The sequence below is a fragment of the Sphaerodactylus townsendi genome, linkage group LG14 (genome assembly GCF_021028975.2).
Source record: "Sphaerodactylus townsendi isolate TG3544 linkage group LG14, MPM_Stown_v2.3, whole genome shotgun sequence".
NCBI lineage: Eukaryota > Metazoa > Chordata > Lepidosauria > Squamata > Sphaerodactylidae > Sphaerodactylus > Sphaerodactylus townsendi.
In genome coordinates, this window is record NC_059438.1 from 27943046 (window position 1) to 27961702 (window position 18657).

At 45.6% G+C, this 18657-nt stretch overlaps 1 protein-coding gene across 1 annotated transcript in view; it reads right to left on the reverse strand.

Moving 5' to 3' along the window:
* Window positions 1-18657, reverse strand: part of HYDIN (HYDIN axonemal central pair apparatus protein) — a 187323-nt gene that overhangs the window by 141605 nt on the left and 27061 nt on the right. Inside the window, exons 11-17 of the mRNA XM_048515341.1 lie at window positions 14816-14934; window positions 12923-13146; window positions 12062-12129; window positions 8086-8318; window positions 6433-6533; window positions 1445-1586; window positions 346-510 (exon numbers count right to left, since the gene is read on the reverse strand). Coding sequence (XP_048371298.1) covers window positions 346-510; window positions 1445-1586; window positions 6433-6533; window positions 8086-8318; window positions 12062-12129; window positions 12923-13146; window positions 14816-14934 — 1052 coding nt within the window. The remainder of the gene's footprint in view (window positions 1-345; window positions 511-1444; window positions 1587-6432; window positions 6534-8085; window positions 8319-12061; window positions 12130-12922; window positions 13147-14815; window positions 14935-18657) is intronic.

Sequence of the window (18657 nt, forward strand, 5' to 3'; positions counted from 1 at the left end):
GCTCAGGCATGTGGGACTGCTTTCCAAATACAGTGCTTTCAGAAACCAGAACGTTAACATTTGTTTCAAGATGGTTTCAGAAGCTCTCCAACCCAACTGGAGTTTTCACAGTGCTCTTTCCAGCTGCTCCTATGTGTCGACTATTAAGATGGTACATCATGCAATCTGGGTGAATCCACATCTTCTTCCCTCTTCCAATAACTTTTCTGACGCACCTGCTGATGTGCATTCAGTTCATTTTGACCAAGAAAGTAACCTTGGTAGAAAACCTGAGCATATATATTTTTTGGAAGACTTACTATTGAGCTTTGCCGCAGGCAGTTCAGACTGATAGATTCCACTCACCAGAGGTGGGTCTTTACTCCCAAAAACAGCCATGCGGGCTGTGGCTTCCTGCTGCCCCATCTCCTGGACTTCCAGAGCAACGGGGATCTCAACCACGGCATGAGGCGCAATGATGCCACATGGTGCAGGACTGGAATATAGGATTGGTGTGTCCTTTTTATATTCCTAGATGGAGAGAAAAGCATCACAACCAGCCTTCACAACTGTGCCTAGCGCTTTTCGCTTGCAAAGCTTGAAAATGCTGGGGGGAAGAATAAGGACTAATAAAAGGAAACACTTTTTCACACAACGCGTTTGATGTTTGGAATATGCTGCCACAGGAGGTGGTGACAGCCACTAACCTGGATAGCTTTAAAAGGGGCTTGGACAGATTTATGGAGGAGAAGTCGATCTATGGCTACCAATCTTGATCCTCCTTAATCTGAGATTCCAAATGCCTTAGCAGACCAGGAGCTGAGGAGGAGGAGGAGGAGGAGGAGGAGGAGGAGGAGGAGGAGCAGCAGCAGCAGCAGCAGCAGCAGCAGCAGCAGCAGCAGCAGCAGCAGCAGCAGCAGCAGCAGCAGCAGCAGCAGCAGCAGCAGCAGCAGCCCATTGCTTTCACATCCTGCCTGTGAGCTCCCCAAGGAATGTGGTGGGCCACTGCGAGTGCTGGACTAGATGGACTCGGGTCAGATCCAGCAGGCTCTTTCTTATGTTCTTAAAGCTGTTAACACTTGCAAAGGTCCAGTGAATAAAGCTATCCAGTTTTGTAAGGCTTCTGAGAGTCACTTTTGAAGAAGAAGCTCAGCTTGCGGTGCCACAAGACTACTCTTCTCATTGAACCCTTTTCCAGAATTCCTTGTAAGGTTTCATAAGCTTAAGAACTTAAAAGACATTCAACAGCAGGAAATGCAAGCATGTGGAGCCAGGAAAATGTTATTATGGGTCTTGCCATTTTTCTTCTCTTGTCCCTGCCCTAATGAGGTGGTCACCACCCTCAACACATTTACTGTACTAGAACATGTCGTGATGCTAGAGGACCAGCCTGGCACCCTAAGTTCAGTCTGGAGCTAAAATACCCCAGCACACATAACTGTATGGCAGCATGGTTAGAAAAGGCACAGACCTGGGGGAGGAGGCCATAGCACCCTGGCAGGTCGCTGTCATTAATGACACACACCACTTGCTGGTAGGGGAACTTCAGGAAACAACGTCCAAAATTCACGGTGGGATCAGCCACTCGCAGGTCAGGTGTGATGCATCTAGTCAATCAAGTGAAGCACATAAACAGAGAAAGAGACATTTCAGGGCAGAGCATCATGCAGTTGACACTGTCAGGTGGAGCCTTATCACCCACAGGACAAACTCTGACTTTAAACCCTCCCCCTAAAATCAGACACAAAATGAAGCTGTTACAGCTTTCAATCCACAGATCTTCCATCTCCACCAGTAAGTGCCCAAGGAACAGGGAGATTTCTCACCCTGAAACCTTGTTAGCAGCTTATAGTTTTCTTGAGAATCAGGGATGTCTCCTGGCAGCTTAAAGACTAGCATATCTACTGTGGCAGAATCTTTCATCACCTGCATGAAGTGTAACATTTTGTGAAGAAAGTGTACCGGTATATATTCTTTTAAATTTACTTACGGATAAATTTGTCTTGTATATTGAGTCTTTTATGAGGCAACTAGGTTTTGTTAGGTTGTTTACAATGCAACTGTGTGGCCTCACTAAAGTCATAAACTGTGTTTATGTTTAGTTTAAGTAGTGTTATTCTTTAGATAATGGAATTGGCTTTTACAGGCTATGTTCTAAACCAGACCGATAGGGCTTAACTGCCAAGAATGCTCAGGTGGGGGTCATCTCCTTCAACACCTAGAAGATCCGAGTCTATCCGACACCCAATTGGTTAATTACTGATCAAATGGTCTAGATGAGCCAATTCTATAAAACCCCTGACACCATTCTAAAGAGATTCATTCATAAGGATACTTCTTTAGGTTTTCTCATTGATGTTCTTGCAATTCTTCTGCCTTAGGCTGGATAGCCTTGTTTGGTATTGTTTTTTATACCTAGAACTCTCTAGCGCTGAGAGAGAACTGGTTTTATTATTTCTTTTCCTTTCCTTTTGATAACATTTTAAAATCTCAGCTGTTTGAGAGAGTATCTGGATAAAGGTTTTGGTGCGTTACTGGTAAGGCTTTGGGTAACCTTTTCACACATTTAGCAGAGGAGGTGTGTGCGTACATGTGTAGATGTGCATGAATCAAAAGCAGGAAAGCAAAATCCCAGGATTCCAAAGTTGCATCCACACAACAAGGGTTCTTGGTTTTACCTTCGCTGCTGCAAATGCAGACATGCAAACATTGTTTTGTTACATTATCTGCAGAGGACAGAAGATCACTAGATCTTGTTTCGCAAACAAGTGGTCCAAACCAATTTCAACTGCACTGATTGTTCTTTTAACTGGATTTTGATTTTACCTGTGCCCTGTATAGGAGAGAAATACAGGTATTGTACATATAGTTATATTTCACTCCCATGGAGCAAGGTAACACACCAGGTCTGGAAATCCTCTGTGAAAAAAAAATGTAACACTGATGGGGTTCTGGGCTGGAGTTCTTCTGCACTTCTTCAAAGGAAAGCCAGAACTGGCTCTTTGCTTTGTGGAAGAAGGAAGAGGGCAAAAGGAAATAAATAAGTGTACAGAATGATGATGACGACGACGACGACGAAGATGAAGACGAAGACGACGACTTTACTTACGGTCAGTGACTAAATATTACAGAATGAAGACCTTGGGGTTTATGCTGGGAATTGCTGCTTTAGCTAGGGAAGCTTGAACACTCGCTGTTTTGGCTCATGTCCTATTTGCCAGTTACGAACAGGGAACTTTTGACAAAATTCATCAATTTATTGACCTGTTAATGACGATTCAAGCAGGTTTCACCGCAATCTTTACAAACAGTGTGATCAGTTGTTTGTATTTTGACACAGCCCAACTGAGTTCTATTTCACTTCCCTCCTTACTGAGACGCTAAGCAGACAATTCTTTAAACAGGCAGCTAAATCACTCACAAATAATATAATTTAGTCATTGATATAGGCCAAGTTTAAAAACATCCTGCTGTTCAATGTTTGTGTAAGTAGATTCTTAAAGACATTCACGTCTGCTCATTTGTTTGCAGAGGCAGCATTTTTGCACATGAGCAGTTTGGGTAAACACCTGGAACAAACCTATTCAGTGGGCTCATGAGTCATTCAGCGCCAAACAGAAAAGACCTAATCATCAGCTCGTGCCTGATTGTCCCTTGCTGTGGCCGTAAAGCACACATGACGCGAAATGCACATGATGTCTTAGCAACATCCCCAAGTCCCCCTCCCCATGTCCAAGCACGTGTGTTTGGAATAACTCTTCCCCACTCCCTCCCCACCTTTGGTGCCCTCCCCTCCCTCTGTTGCCTCCTTTGGGCCAATTTTTGGGCTGTGAGCTCCTTGGGGCAGGAACCCATTTTCTTGTATTCTGTGAGGTCCCAAGTCCAGGGACAGCACTGTACGAACAAAGAAAGCCATTGGCTCATAAAAAACATGTCCCACAATATATTGGTGAGCTTTTAAAATGCTGCAAGGCTGGATTATTTGGGGGAAATGGAGATTAACCCTTTCATCCTGAACTGATGTCTGATCTAAATCTAAAACAAGATCGACACAGACTTCAGAGAATAATCAGAACTGCAGAAAAAAACAATTGCTGCTAACCTGCCTTCCATTGAGGACCTGTATACTGCACGGGTCAAAAAAAGGGCTGTGAAAATATTTACTGACCCCTCGCATCCTGGACATAAACTGTTTCAACTCTTACCCTCTAAACGTCGCTACAGGCACTGCACACCAAGACAACTAGACATAAGAACAGTTTTTTCCCGAATGCCATCACTCTGTTAAACAAATAATTCCCTCGATAATGTTAAACTATTTATTATATACTTATTATATAATTACTGCACTACTTTTTTCATCATTCCTATTACCCATCTCCTCCCACTTATGACTGTATGACTATAGCCTGTGCTGACATTTCATTTTATTTTATGATTTTACATTTTATGTTTTTATTACTATTGATTGTTTCCTGATTGCTTACTAGACCTATATGACAATCATTAAGTGCTGTACCTTATGATTCTTGACAAATGTATTTTCTTTTATGTACACTGAGAGCATATGCACCGGAGACAAATTCCTTGTGTGTCCAATCACACTTGGCCAATAAAGATTCTATTCTATTCTATTCTATCTCTCCCAACCTATTATCTGCCATATATGGGGATGTGGGGGGGGGGGGGAGAAGTGGAGGGAAACACAGGTATTGTACGTGTAGTTGTATTATGCTCTCATGGAGCAAACTGCATCTTAGAACCTATTTTGATAAACAAACTGGCATGGAGCAAAGGGCTGAACAACCCTCTCCGCCCAACATCACAGTTCCAATCCAAATCATCACCACACTGCTGTTTTAATGCAAAACAAAATAATCCCACAGGAGATTGTAAACATGGGTCCACCACAATAGATTTAGCAAACTGCATCTGTAATTCAGCTCAGCTGCTCCATTACAGCAACGCTAAAGGGTCCAAAGGGTCTCAAAAACAAAAGCACCCCCTGACTCAGTGGCACACACCCCGTTTACTGCCTTGGAAGGGTGGCAGAGCAGGAGGCTCGTTGCACTGAAAAGATCCCTCTGGGCTGCTCCCCGCAGCCCACAGGTTCAGAGTCGCATCTGTTTCTCTTGTGCCTTTCAGAGCACAGCTGCTCCTATCTCCACATATTACGCTAAGTAGGCAGTCTCCACACCGACTGTCAGTCAGACGTATCCAGCTGATGGGTCTGCCTCATGTCACCGTCACGAACACCACTCATTCATTCCGTGGCACAGCAAGGCTTCACTTTTCTCAGTCTCAAGGGGTCTCGTCCCAGTTCCAACTGGAGTGGGGGCAGCCATCATAGTCCGTTACAGCAAAAGCAAAAAGGAACCTAAAGGCTAATAGAATTATTGAAGAATAAGCTTTTGCACCCTAAAGACGACTTCATCGGCTACATCAAGCGAACCTTTGGCCAGAAGGAGATAAAATATACTCCAGGACAAAAAAAGGGGAAACTTCAATGAGGAATTACTGGATTATAACCGATCGGTAGGTTTGATTATATCAACAAGAAATTGTATCAACTAGAAAAATTTGACCACAGGTGTCAAAGTCGTGGCCCTCCAGATGTTACGGACCACAGTTCCCATCATCCCCTGCAAGCATGATGCTGGCAGAGGATGATGAGAACTGTTGTCCATAACATTTGGAGGGCCGCAAGTTGGACACCTATGCCTTAGCCACACCAGGTGTTAAACTGTTTTAACATACCTAGGTTAACTTATTTATCATCAATTACAGCTGTCAGGGATGTGCTTTTCTTATACTCTCTTAAGCTTTGTATAAAAATGTTGCAGACTGTGGCTTTTACATTTCATGGCCTTTTATCCCTACACTTTTCAGTCACTGGCATCTCCAGCCACAAGGATCAGGAAGAAAGCAATGGGGAAGACCTCTTCCTGGGACCCTGAATAGTCACTGCCAGTCTGAGTAGATGGTACTGACCAGTGCTGGGATTCAGCTGGTTCGCACCACTTCAGCAGAACCGGTTGTTAAAATAGTGCTTGCAAACAACCAGTTGTTAAATTATTTGAATCCCATCACCGGAACCGGTTGTTAAATTATTTGAATCCCACCACTGGTACTGATCTTGATGGACTGAGGGTCTGAGTAAGTATAAGGCAGATTCAAGTGTGTTTAAAAAAAAAGCAGTGAAAAGCGTAATGAAAGAGTTATGCCCAATCATGAAGGGGGTGAGGCAGGGACAAAACTGGAGCAACTGCCAAGACTTCACAACAGTTGCCGCCTCCCATTTGCAGAGCAAGGCAGTTCAGGAGGCCATTGCAAGTTTAATTTCCCAACCCCCCCACCAGGTATTCTCAGTGGAGTCCTCGCAAGCTCCTCCATCTGTTCTGTGCTGCAATACACAGTTCATCGCCGTAAGTGCAGCAGTGACAGGGACAATACCTGGCTGTAATTAGAAGTGCCAGCACTTCCTCACCGATACCCTTCACATCGACCACCAGCGCCGTTTCATATTTCTTCACAGTGTTGGAACATAAGGTCACCTGCCGCAGGATGAGAAGTATTTTGGTTACAGGAGCAAAGTTACTGAATGCGGAGGAGCAGCATTTATTTTTGCCATCGAGGATTTATTTTTGCAAATTTCAGCACCCACCCTAAAGAATAGATCTCTTCCTAATCCTGAGAATTGAGTCAGGCTCATAAAACATAAGAAAAGCAACCTAGGGAAATTGGGGTTACAAAGAGAAGTATGCTAAGAAAAAAGCATATGACTAAGAACTGTGTCTGAGGGATGCTAATGAAGACATGAATTCTCAAACCACTTCGATCCAGTTCTAATTACAAACAAATCGTGACCCGTGGGCTAATTCCAATTGTATGAATCTTCATCCAAGTCAAAACCCAGATCTCAAGATGCCTTTGATGCTCACTGCTCACTGGGTGGTTCAGCCAATGAAACTGGCAATTCAGAAGCCAGCCCGCAATCCCACGATCCCACATGGGAGACGTATCAAGGAAAGCTACCTCCACTTTGGACTAGGAATTAAGTTCAGTGATCTCAGATTCCTCTTGTAGATCACAGGCCTCTTGGCTCATACTGCTTAATGAGGACGGTCACAAAAGGATAACTGGCAGATTCTGTTGTAATAGTTGAGCTCACCCAGAATTTCCATGGAAATCCACCCATACAGTCTTTTGAATTTAAGGGATGGCTTTGCCTCTTGATAAGAATATGTTTGCTTGAAGGATGATTCACATTCACATGTTGGCTACCAACAAAGATTGGAAGTGAATTCTGTGGTGGGAACTTAATTGCCAGGATATGACCCAATTCAGGGAGCTGGCATGTAAACCTCCCCACCCCTACCACCATTTCCCTGACATGAACAAGTCCCAAGGAGCCACTAGTTAACACGACGGAGGAAATTATGTATTGCTGTCTGTACATGTAACTTCCTCCATTAGGGCAAATGGCAGCTCCCCAAGACTGATTCTGTGGGGCTAATGGCAAGAGGAAGGAGAGGCTGAAGCAGCCTCTGCAGGGATGCCAGAGTCTCTATCTGACTCAGCTTGCAGGCACATGCCTGGGAAATAAGTTCCCAGCATAGAACTCACAGAAGGCACTCCTTGTGTCTGCAATGTGGACTTGTGCAATGGTGTAAATGGGCCCTTAGGGAGAGGCTGGTGTACTAAGAGGGAAAGGGAAATTTAACACAGATGGTGTCTGTTGACTGGGCAGAGAAAGACAGACAGCAGGTGGGTTATAATAACTTACAAGAGGTGATCAGAACTTGGAGCATTTTAGTGTAAGAACAGAGAGGAAAGAGCAGATTTTTGAAATGTTGAAAAGGAAGAAGTGGCAGCTGAGATCTGGAGAATACTTTTCTCTTTTGTTGCAGGCAACTGGCTTCTAATTTGAAAAGCATAGCTGCTTTTATTGTTTAAATTACCTTTCAAGTGGCTAGTTTTGCAACCCAATCAGTGCCCTGTGACTATGTTGATGGGAGGTACTATCTAGCCAGTAGGAATCCTGTGCATTCAGTTTGCTGCCAGCTGCACTGCCCAAGATAAACAGCCGTCTTTAGTGGCACTAACCTGGATATCCATGAGCCCTTGCGAACGGATGGTACCATGGCTGGGATAAATGGCAAATTCCTTTGGCCTCGCGTTTCCAACATGTGCCTTTTTCCAGCTTTCCCGTGTGATGTCAGAGGCTTGAATTCGACTCTCAACGCTTGGCTCACAGCCATCTCCTGGGACGCGAAGGCTGAAGGTCATCGGTACCAGAGATGTGTTGCTGATGCAGCAGGAAAGAGTGTGAGGAAAACCTGCAAAAGGTCATTGTCGCCCAATAAGAATTAGTGATGATAAGATCTCTGAGTGACGGAGCTAGAAGGACAGCCAGTCCAGTTCTTCACTGTTGTAACTTCAGCAACAGGAACAACGGGCCAATATAATTGTCTATATATCAAGGGGTACTCATGGTGTTGAATCAATAATTCAGCCCTAGGTACAGTTAGTTCCTGAGGACTAGCCATGTATGATTTAAAATGGAAGGAAGGCACCTCAAATGATGGTTTTAAGCTATGAAGTAAGGCAGGTCTCTTATGCACCAGTCAATTGATGATCAGAGTTAGGCAAAAAAAATTTTTTTTTAAATGTCTTCTAAGTCGAGTCTGACTATGGTTATGAGTCAAGGCCTCAACATGGGCAAAACTGAGTTTTGAAATTTATGAATGGAAACGTGCGTCTCAAAGAGCGTGTCAAAAAACGGACCGGAAAAATTATACAAGACACACGTATGCTGCTAAAGTGGCATTCAATGTATTACCCTCTTATATTTCTAATCATACATAAAATACAAGTGCAACAATGCTTATTTGTATTTCTATTCCAAGTGGACTTCCTTGGAAGGAGCGCAGGGATTTTCTCACGCGTGCTGAAACAGTTCACTCTCAGTTTAGTGCACACTCAAAATAGTCCAACGTATTAGTCCTACTCTTCATATATTTGTATCCAAAACCATAGTCATAGGATATTATCCTCACATTTACAAAAGTTCTTATTCTTCCAAAGAGTATGTTGTTGTTATTCTGGATGCGTGGCTGAAATCTTCACGTGATCTCCTGCTGGAGTCCATTTAAAAGGAGCCTTGTTGCAATGGAGGAGAAAAAATTCAGCAAGCAAAAAGTTCAGCAAGCAAGCTAGTCGGCGTAACTAAAAGCTTTTAGATGCCTTCTTCCGGTGCTCATTATTTTGCCATTATCCTTGTCATTCCTAAATCTTGTTACTCTCTTAATGGATGTCCAATGCGGAACACTGAAGAGGCATCCAGCACAATTTAACTGAGCTTTTTGCTGGGCCCTACTCGCGTACAACAAAACTCCTTTAAATGGACTCCCGGCAGAAAATCCGTCAGGCTAAACCCTTCCTCGAAGACAACAACATACTCATGAAAAATAGAACAAGCGTCGAGATATATCTATGATATGATTTTAGTCTAAGCAAAGTAGGACTTTAATAGACGGACTATGCCTGCTGAAGTGGCGATAATCCCATCCTCAAAATCGCAAACTACAAATAATGACCGTTACTTATTTATCGTGATTAGAAAATATAGAACAACTGTGAATGCCACTCGTGTGTCTTGTATAATTTTTCCGGTCCGTTTTTTGACAAAACTGAGTTTTCCCAGGAGAACTTCTACTTGAATGGCCAACTTCCCTCCAGCTTCCTGCATCTTGTTGAGAATTCCATCAGTGAAAACTGCAAGTATGTGAGAATTATGCTTGTCAAGAAAAATTAGTTCTAGTTTGATATATGGTAGCTAGGTGCTCAGGAGCAGGAGCAGCAGAGAGCCATTGCTTTTACATCCTGCATGTGAGCTCCCAAAGGCATTTGGTGGGCCACTGCAAGAAGCAGAGTGCTGGACTCGATGGACTCTGGTCTGATCCAGCAGGCTCGTTCTTATGTTCTTATTTTTTTAAAAAAAATTTACACAATGAGAATAAATATTTACACATCCACATTCAAAAATAAATAATTCCTAGTACATTAATTCTGGTGTTCTACATTATTTAGAGTGTCCAGTTCTTTAACTCATTTTTCACCTTAGAATCCAATCCAATTTAGTATTTCATTCTTTGGTGGCTGAGCTGGCAAGTTTTAGTTCCAAGAAGCAAGGAAGGGAGTCTATCATTGCCTCTACAGAGTCTGTGCATAACGCTTCTCATGTCCGTCAGCTTTTAACACAGTGATTCTTGTCCATTAGTTTGATATGCCATATCTTACATAGCCAATTTTCTCAATAAGGTACTTGTTCTTTCTTCCACTATTTAGCTAAAAGGCCACCAGAATTTGCCATATTAAGTACCACTTAGAGAAAGCCATTTTATTAAAGCCCAGAAAATGTATTAAAGGTAATAAAGGAAAATGGGGAACTATTGTGAGACAAAAAGATAATTCGCCAGCAATAAAAGAGCGGACCAGACTTACCTGGTCCGCCATTGCCGCCGGGGGAAGGGCGCCGCATTGGCACCCCCCCCCACCTTCTTTCTCCCTCCCGCTGGGCTGCTCTGCGCAGGCGCTGGGCGGAGCAGCCCATTGGCGGGGGGGGGCTTGCTGGTCGCAGGGTCTCGACGTCAGGCCTGGCGCCGCCCACAGCCTTTATAGGCAGGGGCGGGCCACGCGTCGGCCTCTTTTGACCCGCTGCCGCCGTTCGACCCACCCTCCCTCCCTGTTTTTCTATGTTGGATTTGCTAATTGTTAATTCGTTCCTTGCGGTTTGCGCATGTGGGACTGATCCTTGGTCAGGTTAGCTGCCTGCTAACCATTTTGGGAACCTCCCTAGGAGGTTTGGGGTGGAGCAAGCCAGGGTTCTTACCGCCCAGACGTGGGCTGAGCTGGCTTGCGCCCCACAGCGAATGGGGGGAAATGTTCCAGGCAGCGGTCTACCACCCATCTGATATTTCCCCCTCATTGCTGCCAAATTTCATTTCCTCAAACACGCGGGTTTGAGGAATCCCTGAGTCCGGGGGACAGCCTGCTGGGCTGCCCACCACAAGGATCAGTCCACATGCTGCGCCTTACGCTCACTATTCTGTCAAGCCAATAAATTTATGGCAATGGCCATTTTTTATACCACAAATAAAGTGTTTGTCTTTTGTAACCCTTGCCTTGTTTGGTTCATACTGCAAGCTATCTCTCCCTCTGGTGGCAATTACAAGCCTCCCCGCTCCTCCTATTAGTTTTTGCTCCCAGCCAACTCTTCAGGTCAGCCAATAAAGCCCTGTTAGGGATTTGATCCTTTCTAGTAACAAAATCTTCTGATACCCAGAGCAGAACCTGGACTTTTCCTGGGGGACTGCTTCTCTCCTTCTTCATTGAAAAACATTCCTACCCTGCCAGGTTTTGGAATACTCAAGTTGCTTATTTGTAACAAAGAGATAATATATGCTATCCCACATAGCATAGTCAGTTTCCTCTGCTGCTGGTCAGTTTCCTCTGCTGCTCGCATTTTATGCTACTGCAGGAATTCTCCTGTGTGCAACTTTCTGCTTAAGGTTTCCCTGGGGACATCTGAGCTGTAGGCTCCGCTACTAAGTGCCTTTTCAGCCCAAAAAGTACAGGTCATACTCAGTTTGTCCTGCCAATTCCAGCAATATATACTTTCCTTTGGGGGGGGGGTGGAGTGGGGAGCTTCCTTTGAAGACATAACTACATGCATCCAAGAGTCAGTCGCTTGTTTTATCTTGATTGGTTTTATATTGTATGATTATTTATGACCGTTGTATTGTTTTACCTCTTGCTGTTCACTGCCCTGAGCGGTTTATAAACAAACAAACAAACAAACAAACAAACAACAAATAAATAAATAAATAAATGCACAGAGGAAGTATCAGCAAAAAGACAAAGAAGAAGGGATCTCCACTGTGACTGTCATGTTCCACCTGTGAGCACTCAAAGGAGGATAGTTCAGAGAAATGCTAGACTGGTTGGGTCCAGCAAGGCAATCAATAATCCTTCAGTAAAACTCAGCACACATGCACCATTCTAATTGGCATAAACTTACCGAAGGAGACATCCCCAAAATCGAGGGACGGGACGTTGAAATGAAATGTAGGTCCAATAACGCAACCCCTGGAAGGAAAAACATGGAGAAATAAGAATGGTCTTCCAGATGCTTGTGAACTATGATTTCCATCAGCCCTGTCCACAAAAATCTGCAGGATTGGGTACCCCTGCTTTACGGTGTCACCCAGAGAAAATGGCCTTCAGTGGCCAAAGTGATCCTCTGCAGCTTCTTCGCAATGGTCTTCCAAAGCGGCTTCAGAAGGCATCTTCATGTGTTACATTTAAGAAGGTATGTAAGGCAGTTTTATTACAGAAAGCACTTGGCAAAGGTGAACAGTTTGGGTGCATTTGGCTGCATTTTTGTTCTGAGAGGCTTTTTCACCTCCAGGAAATAGTTTTATTTATTTGCAATGCTCTAGTACAAAAGTGTCCAATTCTGGTGCTTCAGATGTTCTTAGACTACAATTCCCATCAGCCCCTGCTGATTAGGAATTGTAGCCCATGAACATCTGAAGCGCCAGAGTTGGACACCCCTGCTCTAGTATGACTTTCAAAAGGTAGAATTCCAACCTTACATTTCAACTGCAACAAAGTACAGTTTTAGGCTATTTCACATTTTTTCTCCTCTTCCCCCTCAGATGTATTCTATGCTAGAGCCCTGAGATCCACTGAGAGTGCTAGCCCTGTTGAGATCTGACTGGCCCTGTCCTGAGTTTCATTTCTGAGTCACACTAGAGTGCGACTGGAAGCAGGACATGACATGTATACAGATATTATGGCTGCCCTCCCACATCAGCTCTGACCCCAAACAGTGTGACAGACATCCATGATGCTCACTGTCATTGCTTTTCCAGCTTACCTGATCACTAAGTTCACAGGCTGGGGAGATCCATTGACATTGAACTGGAACTCTTCAGAAAACTCTCCCAGCATTGTGGAACTGAAGGTAATCTGGACGGCTTGATGGTCTCCAGGTTGGATGATACCTTCGCTGGGATGAAAGCTAAAGCAGGAGCCCTGCGTTGTGTACGAGGACTTCATACTAAAGAGGGCATCTATAGCTCCTTGGTTAGACAGGATGGCCTGGAGCAAAAAGAGGAAGGAAGGCTCTCTGACCTCAAAGGCAAACCTGCTTTATGTTTCCCAGGTAAATCTGAGGAACAAAATGGCAGAAGAAATGTTTCTATTCTGAACAACACACTTGCAGAGTCTCCCTCTGGATGTTTTAGACCCGTGGTGGTGAACCTTTGGCACTCCAGATGTTATGGACAACAATTCTCATCAGCCCCTGCCAGCACGGCCAATTGGCCATGCTGGCAGGGGCTGATGGGGATTGTAGTCCATAACATCTGGAGTGCCAAAGGTTCACCACCACTGTTTTAGTCCAATGACACTGAGCTGGGACTTTTTCCTTCAAACCAGATATCACAATATATTGGTCCAAGGCGGCTTACGAAGGCAAGGAAACAAATGGTGCACAGCAAAACAAATTGTTTAATAATTTTGCAAGCCCTTTGCTTTTCATATACACCTTTGTAGGGAAACTTACATAAGTCTTAATCCATGCATGGGTATATTACTAAAAAGAATCTGAAAGATTCACCCTGATGAAGCTGCACACAAAACATGAAGGGATTGCAAAAATTATTAGAGAATTCATTTCCCTTTGTTTCTTTGCCTTTGTTTTATCTTGGTGCAGCCTCCTTGGAACAGCAGTGGCGTAGTGGTTAAGAGCTGGTGCATTCTAATCTAGAGGAACTGGGTTTGATTCCCCGCTCTGCCGCTTGAGCTGTGGAGGCTTATCTGGGCAATTCAGATTAGCCTGTGCACTCCAACACATGCCAGCACTGTGCACTCCAACACATGGGTGACCTTGGGCTAGTCCCAGTTCTTCTGAGCTCCCTCAGCCCCACCCACCTCACAGGGTTTTTGTTGTGAGGGAGGAAGGGAAAGGAGATTGTAAGCTCCTTTGAGTCTCCTTACAGGAGAGAAAGGGGGGATATAAATCCAACTCTTCTTCTCCTTCTCCTTCTTCCAACACATTTGTTCCATAGCAACAACAGAAAAGAGTACACAACTTGTGCTTCCTCTCACTGAATCTGAACTTTCTGAGCGTTTTGGAGAATCTACATGCCTGTCCTGCTGCCTTGAGATAACAATGCATGTGACAAGGAAGATGAGATGCTATTCAGCACCAACAAAGGGCAGCTTTCAGTCATTTCAATTTATCTCCAGCCAAAGAAAATAATGCAGAGATACAAGGGGAGGTAATAGACTGTGGCATGAAACATGCATGAAGTGCCAACACTCGTTCTAAAGAGACATTTCAGTGCTTCCTTCTTGGAAGCAACCAGCTCTTTTTAAAGAATGTCCCATGTGACACATCACTGCAAGTTATTCCAGTGAAGGCTGCGCTAGTCTTTATTCCTTAGCACCCATCTTTGGGTCTTTTGCAAATGAAAGGGGGAGCGCTGGAGGGTGGGGCCCATGGGGGGATGGAAAACACAGAGTCCTCCCTGGGCACAAATTGGCCCAGCTACACCTCTGGTTCAATGTACAGATTTTTAAAGAGCTAAGAAAAAGCTCTAAAGGCAGAGAGGCAACACTGTGAGGTCACCTGCCACGTGGAAGCCCTGTTGCCACTGTGCTATATTGGCAGCCGCAGCCGCAACGGGGAAACCCCATGTGGCAACACCAGATCGTTCCCACGAGTTCCCCAGCAGACCAAGACTAGACATATAATAATGCTCACCTCATAACTGTGGGCTGACCCAATGAAAATTTTGCCAATGTTCAGCTGGTCAAAGTTGAAAAGCAGCTTGGGACCCATGGCCTCTCCTTTGATACGAAGAGGGAGTCTGCTCTCACGGCCTGCAGAGAAAATAACCCTTCATAAGAACTGTCACAAAACAGAGAACTACAGCCAGTGGTGTAGCTAGGTAAAAAGGAGCCCAGGGTGGACTCCAAGTTTTCTGCTCCCCCTATGAGCCCCGCACTCTGCCCCCCCCCACACGTGGTCCCTCCCTCATCTCCCCTCCATGCCCCACTTACCTTAGCCAATGGCAGCAGGGCTTGGCGGGCTGGTTAGAGGGGGTAACGGCGGCACAAGAGGACTGCCTGGCCGGTGCCTAGCTGTTCTGTGCCACAGCTGGCATTAAGTCGGCTCAGCTGCTGCACGAGAGATGGGCTGAGCCAGAGGGGGCAGCTGTGGTGTGGAGCAGCCAGGTGCCACCCGGGCAGGCCTCAGTCCATGCCTTGGGCAGCAGCCGAGCCAGCCAACAGGCCAAGAGACCTGCCTTGCCAGTGCCTGGCTGCTCTGTGGCCAGCTCGCAGGCTTGCTTGGCTGCTGTCCAAGGAGCAGGCAGAGTCAGAGGGGGCGGCCACGGCATGGTTGGGGGGGGCAAGAGGGGGGAAGGAAGGAGCTGCCCCCTCTGCCAGCAGCCAGAGCACGCCTTCCAGGCTGGCCAGCTTGAGGCCTGCCCAGGCGGTGCGTGCACGTCGCACCCAGGTCCAGCCAGGCCAGAAGTGTGGGGTGTGATTTTGCCTGGATGTCCCTGTGGCAGCTATGCCACTGACTACAGCTACAGCAAATGCCTGGGGCTTCTAAAAATCATATTGTGTTCTGCAGCTGCCCCGATAAATGTGGTTAAGTTGGCTCAACTGACTGCAGGCTATATCCAGACAGCTTTTCTTCTCTTGTTTGAAATATAGCTATCATCCTGGCAATCATTCCCCTCCTCTCTCATTTTCTCTTCTGTCCCTATTCTGCACAGCCGGCTTTTCCCCAGTTCATACATCTAGCCCACTGATGTCAGCACTGCTGCCTCTCAGAAAGCCTCCTCTTGGCCAGCAGGAGTTCAAACAGTGATATTCGAAATTTACTTTTATCTCTGCTCCTGACAAAATGGCAGACCTCCCAGCGTGGCATAGTGGTTAAGAGCAGGTGCACTCTAATCTGGAGAACTGGGTTTGATTCCCCGCTCTGCCACTTGAGCTGTGGAGGCTTATCTGGTGAGCCCAATTAGCTTGTGCACCCCAACACAGAGTATGTTACGCTTGAGCTCAGCCAAAAGGCCGAGAAGCGATGCACTCCAACACATACCAGCTGGGTGACCTTGGGCTAGTGACAGTTCTTTGGAGCTTTCTCAGCCCCACCTACCTCACAGGGTGTTTGTTATGGGGGGCAGGAACGGAAGCCCCCTTGTAAGCCCCCTTGAGTCTCCTTACAGGAGAGAAAGGGGGGGTGTAAATCCAACTCTTCTTCTTCTTCCCGCCTGTTTATAACAACTGAGCCTGTCTACATGGAAACTGGAAGATGAAAGGATAAAATCTGCTGGGCCCTCCAGGGAAGCATCTCCCCTTCTGGGTTTGAGTGAGAACAATACTATATCTTTCATCAAAGTGTAACTCCCGCTGTGTAAGTAGATGGCTTAATTTGTAGTCTGTCTGCAGCACAGTACAGCCTTCACCTACAGCATACAAATGCCAGGGAAGTACTTTCTTATTTGGAGAGAACTGCATGGGGTTTGCTTGGTAACGGCCTCCCATCGTAATTATCACAGATTCATGCCAGTTGTGCCAGGAAGCAGCAAGGGCTGGTCTTGATTCCCTCCTTGGCTGGAGAGGCTCTTTGAAGGCTTTCCTCATAAAGAGGCAAGTATTTGGATGGGACCACCAAGGAATGTGACTATGCATAGGCATGCAATGGCAAACCATCTACGAATGTCTCTTGCCTTCAAAACCCTTATGGAGTTGCCATAAGTCAACTCCAACTTGATGACCACAATGAAAGAAAACTGGGTATCCCCAAGGGACTGGCCTCCCTCTCCCCCTCCTCCCACTCTATGGTCCACCCCTATTACAGTGCCTGTCTGGTGGTCACATGACTTGCAGCCGTCTAGTCTCCCTGTTGCAGGAGTGAGCAGTCACTGCTTCAGCTTGTTTGCTCACCCATTCCAATTCCCCTCATGCTGAGCAACAGCTGTGGTGGGAGACTCCTCCCCTCTTTCTCTGTTAGAACAGGATCTTCTTCAGCTCCTTGTGCTGAGTTTCCATGGGGATCCCATCAGTCCTTCCAGGCTATTAGACCCACAGCACATAATAGCTAGCAAGTTTCTTCCAAGAGTCTTGGACACTAATGACAGGGATTTTTACTTAATAGCTTGCAATTCAGTGCTTCACTGAGGGCTGTGTTTTCCCACCCCTTTTCAAGAGTGGACTGGTCTCACACTATTCCACTCCACCATCAAAGAACCCACAAGATGGGGCTGATCTCTTGAGAGCTCAGAATGTCAGGGAACTTGAAGTTACCCACTTGGCCACCTGTAATTCCACTCGCCAACCAACTTTCCCTCTGTTCAGTATATTTTTATTCTGCCCTTCCTCCAAGGAACTCTGGTCTATATCGATTTTACCTTCATAGCACTATGGTGGGATAGGTGAGTGAGTCTGAAGGAAAGTGAGAGGCATTACCCGCAAAGATCTAAACCTAAGTCTCTTCATACTTAGTTCGACACTCTAACCACTGCACCTCATGGCCCCTGTGGGATTCAAAATACATATTACAAGAGCAAACCCATAGAAAGCAAACTATTTTTTTTGGAGGGGGTGAAGTTTGGTAAGGAAAATCGTTGCAGGGGGGAAAGGTCAATGGCCCCCTATCTCTCCATTTAAACTTTCTCCATTAAGTGCCATTAACTTAATAACCAAGTCATTCAGGCTTCACTGCATTCTGTTGCCATTGCTTATAATTTATAAGGCCTTCATGGTTACTGGACTTGCTTTTCCAGCAGAGCAACCTTCAGGATAACAGTCATCCAGCCCTGCAGTGTCCAAAACTCCTTAAGCCTATCAGCATCTGTTAAAGAATCTCAGTTTTCCCTACTGAGCAACTGTGGGGTAGTCAACATGGGGGACGACCACCCATCCCCATTTACCATTTGTCTGGAAAAGCCTCCCTGGCTCATTCCGCACATGCAGAATAATGCACTTTCAAACTGCTTTCAGTGCTCTTTGAAGCTGTGCGGAATGGCAAAATCCACTTGCAAACAGCTGTGAAAGTGGTTTGAAAACGCATTATTTTATGTGTGCGGAAGGGGCCCCTGATAGAGGGAGGGCTCATTCACGATGGGCCCATGTAGGCTGCTATTTCATTGCAATTTGATGTGTTTGTCTGATGGGCAACAGGCAAGGAAACACATTGCCACACAGACACCAATTCAGTTCCCAAGACTCCTCTGCAAAGTGCATCCCAAAGTGTACTGTCAAAGGCTTTCAAGGCTGGATTCAACTGGTTGTTGTGGGTTTTCCGGGCTGTGTGTGGCTGTGGTTTGATAGATCTTGTTCCTAACGTGTCGCCTGCATCTGTGGCTGGCATCTTCAGAGGTGCATCACCTCTGCCATCCACAGATGCAGGCGAAACATTAGGAACAAGATCTACCAGACCACAGCCACACAACCCAGAAAACCCACAACAACGAGCAACCCAAAGTGTTTCAACAGTGGAACTTAACTCCAGACAAAGCTCATTCCCCATTTACTCCCCACACTTGTGAAGTTGGAAGGAATCTGGGATTACTGAGAAAGAAGGGGACT